General features: G+C 47.8%; 1 protein-coding gene across 1 annotated transcript in view; it reads left to right on the top strand.

Annotated features, from left to right (window-relative positions):
• LOC309567859 (EF-hand domain-containing protein D2-like) overlaps window positions 1–8,625 on the top strand; it is a 72,562-nt gene continuing 63,937 nt past the window's right edge. The window contains exon 1 of the mRNA XM_082273363.1: window positions 1–232. Coding sequence (XP_082129489.1) covers window positions 15–232 — 218 coding nt within the window. The 5' untranslated portion in view covers window positions 1–14. The remainder of the gene's footprint in view (window positions 233–8,625) is intronic.

The following is an 8,625-nucleotide window of genomic DNA, read 5'->3' as shown; positions in this document are numbered from 1 at the left end:
GCCGGTGCGGTCACATGACGGGTGCCGGGGATGTGAGCGCGACAGGTGTCAGCCGGGGGACGGAGACGATGGCGGGGGACGAGCTGGCATCCAGGCTGAACCGGCGGCTGCGGATGGGGGACCCGGAGGACGGAGAGAGGGAGCAACCGAGCATGAGGGTCTTCAATCCCTACACCGAGTTCAAGGAGTTCAGCAGGAAGCAGATCAAAGACATGGAGGGGATGTTCAGACAGTGAGTGCCCCGAGTCCCCGACACCATCCCTGCACCCCGACACCATCCTTCTACCCATCCCTGCTCCCCAACACCATCCTTCTACCCAACACTGCTCCCCAACACCATCCTTCTACCCATCCCTGCACCCTGACACCATCCTTCTACCCAACACTGCTCCCCAACACCATCCTTCTACCCATCCCTGCACCCTGACACCATCCTTCTACCCATCACTGCACCCCAACACCATCCTTCTACCCATCCCTGCACCCTGACACCATCCTTCTACCCAACACTGCACCCCAACACCATCCTTCTACCCATCCCTGCACCCTGACACCATCCTTCTACCCAACACTGCTCCCCAACACCATCCTTCTACCCATCCCTGCACCCTGACACCATCCTTCTACCCATCCCTGCACCCTGACACCATCCTTCTACCCATCACTGCACCCCAACACCATCCTTCTACCCATCACTGCACCCCAACACCATCCTTCTACCCATCACTGCACCCCAACACCATCCTTCTACCCATCACTGCACCCCAACACCATCCTTCTACCCATCCCTGCTCCCCGACACCATCCTTCTACCCATCACTGCTCCCCGACACCATCCTTCTACCCATCCCTGCACCCTGACACCATCCTTCTACCCATCACTGCACCCCAACACCATCCTTCTACCCATCACTGCTCCCCGACACCATCCTTCTACCCATCACTGCTCCCCGACACCATCCTTCTACCCATCACTGCACCCCGACACCATCCTTCTACCCATCACTGCACCCCGACACCATCCTTCTACCCATCACTGCTCCCCGACACCATCCTTCTACCCATCCCTGCTCCCCAACACCATCCTTCTACCCATCACTGCACCCCAACACCATCCTTCTACCCATCACTGCACCCCAACACCATCCTTCTACCCATCACTGCACCCCAACACCATCCTTCTTCCCATTCCTGCACCCCTACACCATCCTTCTACCCATCCCTGCTCCCCAACACCATCCTTCTACCCATCCCTGCTCCCCAACACCATCCTTCTACCCATCCCTGCTCCCCGACACCATCCTTCTACCCATCCCTGCTCCCCAACACCATCCTTCTACCCATCCCTGCTCCCCAACACCATCCTTCTACCCATCCTTGCACCCCAACACCATCCTTCTACCCATCCCTGCTCCCCAACACCATCCTTCTACCCATCCCTGCTCCCCAACACCATCCTTCTTCCCATTCCTGCACCCCTACACCATCCTTCTACCCATCCCTGCTCCCCGACACCATCCTTCTACCCATCCCTGCACCCCAACACCATCCTTGTACCCAACACTATCCTTCTACCCATCCCTGCACCCCAAAACCATCCTTCTACCCATCCCTGCTCCCCGACACCATCCTTCTACCCATCCCTGCACCCCGACACCATCCTTCTACCCATCCCTGCTCCCCGACACCATCCTTCTACCCATCCCTGCTCCCCGACACCATCCTTCTACCCATCCCTGCTCCCCGACACCATCCTTCTACCCATCCCTGCTCCCCGACACCATCCTTCTACCCATCCCTGCTCCCCGACACCATCCTTCTACCCATCCCTGCTCCCCGACACCATCCTTCTACCCATCCCTGCTCCCCGACACCATCCTTCTACCCATCCCTGCTCCCCGACACCATCCTTCTACCCATCCCTGCACCCCGACACCATCCTTCTACCCATCACTGCTCCCCGACACCATCCTTCTACCCATCACTGCTCCCCGACACCATCCTTCTACCCATCCCTGCACCTCGACACCATCCTTCTACCCATCCCTGCACCCGGACACCATCCTTCTACCCATTCCTGCTCCCCAACACCATCCTTCTCCCCATCCCTGCTCCCCGACACCATCCTTCTCCCCATCCCTGCTCCCTGACACCATCCTTCTACCCATCCTTGCACCCGACACCATCCTTCTCCCCATCCTTGCACCCGACACCATCCTTCTCCCCATCACTGCTCCCCAACACCATCCTTCTACCCATTCCTGCTCCCCAAAACAATCCTTCTACCCATCCCTGCTCCCCAACACCATCCTCCCCATCCCTGCTCCCCAACACCATCCTTCTTCCCATTCCTGCACCCCAACACCATCCTTCTGTCCATTCCTGCTCCCCGACACCATCCTTCTACCCATCCCTGCACCCCAAAACCATCCTTGTACCCATCCCTGCACCCCAACACCATCCTTCTAACCATCCCTGCACCTGGACACCATCCCTGTACACCCACCACTGCACCCCGACACCATCCCTGTACCCCACACATTACATTTCGACACCATCCCTGTACCCAATCCTCTACATCCTTCTATACCCAATCTTTACATTACTCCATACCAGTCCTCTACATCCCTCTATTCCTCCATATCCTCTGTCTCCATACCAGTCCTCTATATCACTCTAGTCCTCTATATTCCTCTAAACCCTTCCTCTATATCCCTGTATTCCTCCATACCCATCCTTTACATTTCTCTGTTCCCTCACACCCGTTCTCTACATCCTTCTATTCCTCCATACCCATCTTCTACATCCCTCTATTCCTCCATACCCATCTTCTACATCCCTCTATTCCTCCATACCCATCTTCTACATCCCTCTATTCCTCCATACCCGTCCTCTACATCCCTCTATTCCTCCATACCGGTCTTCTACATCCCTCTATTCCTCCATACTCATTCTCTACATCCCTCTATTCCTCCATACCCGTCTTCTACATCCCTCTATTCCTCCATACCCGTCTTCTACATCCCTCTATTCCTCCATACCCGTCTTCTACATCCCTCTATTCCTCCATACCCATCCTCTACATCCCTCTATTTCTCCGTCCTGTACATCTCCCTACTCCTCCATACCCGTCCTCTACATCTCTCTATTCCTCCAAACCCATCCTCTACATCTCTTTATCCTTCTATACCCATCCTCTACATCACTCTATTCCTCCATACCCTTCCTCTACATCCTTCTATACCTCTATACCTGTCCTCTACATTCCTCTTTTCCTTCTATACTTGTCCTCTACATCCGTCCATCCTTCTATACCCATCCTCTACATCCCTCTATACCCATCCTCTACATCCCTCTATACCCATCCTCTACATCCTACTATTCCTCAATACCCGCCCTCTACATCCCCTCTGTTCCTCCATACCCATTCTCTAAATCTCTCTATCCTTCTATACCCGTCCTCCACATCCCTCTGTTCCTTCATACCTGTCCTCTACATCCCTCTATCCTTCTATACCTGTCCTCTACATTTCTCTATTCCTTCTATACTCATCCTCTACATCCCTCTATTCCTCTATACTCATCCTGTACATCACTCTATTCCTCCATACCCGTCCTCTACATCTCTCTATTCCTCCAATCCCATCTTCTACATCTCTTTATCCTTTCTTTATTTCGGTCTGGGTCTTTCTTGCTGAGTCCTGGGATCTGTATTGGCTGTGGCCATAACGAGCAGCTCATACTCTCTTCATTTTGGATTTGTAATAATTTTATATTATGGAGAATGTTGGATTTGTAGTAACTTATATTATGGAGAATGTAACAGGGGAAGCAGGAATAAACAATCATTGGTACGAATACCCAAAACACCCTGGTGGACCGGTACAGTCAGGAATCATGGCAGACAGATCTCACTTTTGGAATATCCAAGAAGCCTGGGGATGACAACGCGCACAAAGGTTTCTTCTAGAAGTAATTATTAATATTATACAGGATTTATATAGCACCAACAGTTTGTGCAGCGCTTTACGAGGGCAGACAATACAGTTACAATACAATTCAATACAGGAGGAATCAGAGGGCCCTGCTTGTTAACACTTACAGTCTAGAAGGGAGGGTCAAGTGAAACAAAAGGTAATAACTGAGGGATGAGCTGATGAAGAAAATGAAAATAGTGTTAGGTGTGGGTAGGATAGATCACACTTGGGCACACTGACCCTTTTAAGCCCTACAGTTGAATCAGACCAACCAAGACTTGCATGAGAGATCTAGGAGACTTTGTTCAGATTCTGCACTAGGTCACTAGGTCATCATGCCTTGTGGCTGGCTGTGTATATAGGAAAAATATGGGGACGATCAACCTTATTGGCTGCCTTCTGAAATGCTAGAGGACCAGCTGTTATGCTGACCAACCAGCCATTGGCCCAGAACAGATATGCAGATCAAGAAGTCAAAAGTCCTTATCTGTATACTTCAAGGCTTCTTAACCAGGGTTCCATGGTACTCTAAGGTTCCTCCAGAGGTTGTTAGGGGTTCCATGAGCAATATCTTTCTCTCAAGTTCCCACTGATGCCATTGATATTTTTAGCTACCTATAACGGGGTAAGTAAGTCTTCCCAATGACCTTAAAGTGGAGCTCCACCCATTTTTAATAAATTGGATTACATAGATGTATGTAATCCCCTTTAAAAACGACTTTTACCAATGGAAAGTTTTTTATTTATTTTTTGCTAGTAAATACCTTAATTTCTGCTTTATTTATCCTCTTCTCACTTCCGGGTCCGGTCGGCGATTACGTCATTCAGCGATTCGCAGTGTGTGCTGGGATGTGTATCAGGCCATGAAATCTCACATTATTACACAGGAGATGAGCTGTGCTGTGTGCTTTGCCCCGCCTCCGCCCCGCCTCCTCTCAGTGAACTCAGTGAGGATATAATGCTTTCAGTCCTTGCTCACTGAGAGGAGGCGGGGCGGAGCACGGCCTCTATACAATACATTCAGTACAGCTCACTGAGAGGAGGCGGGGTGGAGGCGGGGCAGAGCACGCAGTACAGCTCATCTCCTGTGTAATAATGCGAGATTTCATGGTCTGAGATGCATCCCAGCACACACTGCGAATCGCCGAATGATGTAATCGTCGACCGGACCCGGAAGTGAGAAGAGGATAAATAAAGCAGAAATTAAGGTATTTACTAGCAAAAAAAAAAACTTTCCATTGGTAAAAGTCGTTTTAAAGGGGATTACATACATCTAAAGTCACTAAAATGGGTGGAACTCCACTTTAAGTGTAAGGAACATTCTTCCCACTGACCATCACACTAATGTATCATGAGTTGTAGATATACAGTGCCTTGAAAAATTATTCATACCCTTGAAATATTCCACATTTTGTCATGTTACAATCAAAAATGTAAATGTTTTTTGTTGGGATTTTATGTGATAGACCAACACAAAGTGGCACATGTGAAGTGGAAGGAAAATGATAAATGGTTTTCAAAGTTTTTTCCAAATATGTGAAAAGTGTGGCGTGCATTTGTATTCAGCATCCCTGAGTTAATACGTTGTAGAACCCCCTTTCGCTGCAATTACAGCTACAAGTCCTTTGGGGATGTCTCTACCAACTTTGCACAGCTAGAGGGTGACATTTTTGCCCAATCTTTTTGCAAAATAGCTTAAGCTCTGTCAGATTGGATGGAGAGCGTCTGTGAACAGCAATTTTTCAAGTGTTGCCACAGATTCTAATATGGATTTAAGTCTAAACTTTGGGCCATTCTAACGCATGAATATGCTTTGACCTAAACCATTCCATTGTAGCTCTATGTTTAGGGTCATTGTCCTACTGGAAGGAGAACCTCTGCCCCAGTCTCAAGTCCTTTGTAGACTCTAACAGGTTTTCTTCTAAGATTTCCCTTTATTTGGTTCCATCCATCTTCCCATTAACTCTGACCAACTTCTCCTGTCCCTGATGAAGAAAAGCATCCCCACAACATGATGATGCCACCACCATGTTTCATGGTGGTGATGGTGTGTTCAGGGTGATGCGCAGTGTTATTTTTCCGCCACACGTCGTGTTTTGCTTTTGGGGCAAAAAGTTAGATTTTTGTCTCATCTGACCAGAGCGCCTTCTTCCAAATATTTTCTGTGTCCCCCACATGGCTTCTCCAAAACTGCAAATGGGACTTCTTATGGCTTTCTTTCAACAATGGCTTTTTTCTTGCCACTCTTCCATAAAGGCCAGATTTGTGGAGTACACGACTAATCGTTGTCCTGTGGACAGATTCTCCCACCTGAGCTGTGGATCTCTGCAGCTCCTCCAGAGTTACCATGGGCCACTTGGCTGCTTCTCTGATTAATGCTCTCCTTGCCCGGCCTGTCCGTTTAGGTGGAAGGCCATGTCTTGGTAGGTTTGCAGTTGTGCCATACTCTTTCCATTTTTTGGAGGATGGATTGAACAGCACTCCCTGAGATGTTCAAAGTTTGGGATATTTTTGTATAACCTAACCCTGCTTTAAACTTCTCTACTACTTTATCCATGACCTGTCTGGTGTGTTCCTTGGCCTTCATTATGTTGTTTGTTCACTAAGCTTCTCTAACAAACCTCTGAGGGTTTCACAGAACAGCTGTATTTATACTGAGATTAGATTACACACACATGGACTCTATTTATTAATTAGGTGACTTCTGAAGGCCATTGGTTTCACTAGATTTTAGTTAAGTAAAGGGGGCTGAATACAAATGCTCGCCACACTTTTCACATATTTATTTGTAAAACATTATGAAAACCATTTATCATTTTACTTCTTTTTCACAGTTATGTGCCACTTTCTGTTGGGCTATCACATAAAATCCCAATAAAATAAATTTACGTTTTTGGTTGTAACATGACAAAATGTGGAAAATTTCAAGGGGTGTGAACACTCTTTCAAGGCACTGTAGTCATTTTTAGCAGGGGTCCCCGAGACTGTAAAGTTATTTCAAGGGTTTCTCTGTCTTGAAAAAGTTGAGAGAGGCTGTTAGTCCCGGTTCACACTTCTGCGATGCGGGAATGCTGTGAATATGCAGCGTGTTCCCGCATCGCATCTCCACCCCTGGCAGTTCACACTGCCATATGCGATACGCAGGGGGTGTCAATTAAAAGTTAACGACACCCCCAGTTGAGATCGCATATCGCAGTGGGAACCACCATGCGATCCGATTCTGCTGCGGATAAAAAAATGGGTCATGTGCGTATTTAGTGCGATTGCGGTGCGAATTCAGCCATACAAACTGTATGGCTGAAATTTGCACCGCACAGAGATCGCATGTAATTTAGGAGCAGTGCGCTGCGAATTACATGCGATCTCTGTGATCGCACTAATGTGAACCGGCACTTATACTTGTTCCAAACCATTGGTTCAACATGCTGAGGCAGGAGGGTCAGCGTGTCAGCCAGGCACCCAACGTTTTCAGAAGAAGGCCTCAGTGAAGGCAGTTTCTTATGTTTCTATCAATACAGATTTCTTGTGACCACATGGTTGCCCATCTCCTTGTGCTGCTTCTGGCCTTACCTGGGTTCTTCTATGTTGATTTATCTACAAATCCATTCCTTACATTATATTTTAGCAGTGCTAGTCCTACTTTGCACCCTTGTAGAGCATGCTATGCCCACATTACATTGCGTTTACCAGTTCTGTCCACTGGCACTTAATTGTCCTTACAGAGAAGTACCCACCCTCAGGCCATTTTTAGACACAGCCACCTTGTTAACTTCAGTTTGCCATATTTCCAATAATAACCTCTTCCAATGAAGACCGAACGTTTCTTGTATTGCTATCCCCAGTCCCAATATTACTCTTGTACCAACCCTCATAACTATTGCTCTTTCCGTGCCTGTGCTCAGTATTACATTTATACCTAATGTACTACTATGAACAGTGCAGCTAGTCCATTTAAAGCCTCTACCCTATTCTAAAGCCAACCACAGTCCTCCATGCTTCTCTTGCATCCATAAACCAAAAAAAAAAAAAAAAAAAAGGCATAAAGCGCCACCATCTAAGTGTATCAGTTTTATTAAAAAAATAACAAAAAAAAGTTAAAATACACTCACAAAAGTGGAAAGAATACAGGCTTATCAGTCTTTGGTCAGTGGTGGGGTTTGATGAAAATCGGGGGAGATGCTGGCAGATGGGAACCAGGAGTCAGCTGTGTGGTGAAGGTGACATCCAGCTGGACAAGGATATAAGGCTCGAGCACCGTCCACCAGCGGAAGTCGTAACCACTCTGGAACGCAAGCCAGCATCGCGATCGGAACCAGCATCTCAGCCGCTTTCCATCGAACCCCACCAGTTACTAAGACTGAGGATGAGTGTACGTTGCTTCTACTTTTGTGAGTGCATTGTAAATTTTTTTTTTTTTTTTATAGTTTTGAGTAAACTGATACACTTAGATGGTGGCGCCTTCGGCTGTTTTGTTTAATGTAGTGCACAGAGACTATTCAATACTTTGCTGGAAAAGCTGCAGCCATCGTTCAAGTGATTTTCCCTAGGCTACGTTCACATGTTAGCGTAGCGGACCGCGGGCAGAATCACTGCGGTTCTGCCCGCGATCCAGAAATCATTGCAAATCGCGGGACGCCTGTGCGTTGCT

This window comes from Pelophylax lessonae, assembly GCF_965119305.1.
Source record: "Pelophylax lessonae genome assembly, chromosome: 12".
NCBI lineage: Eukaryota > Metazoa > Chordata > Amphibia > Anura > Ranidae > Pelophylax > Pelophylax lessonae.
Note: the sequence above shows the minus strand (reverse complement) of the source record. Positions and strands in the feature narration are given on the sequence as shown.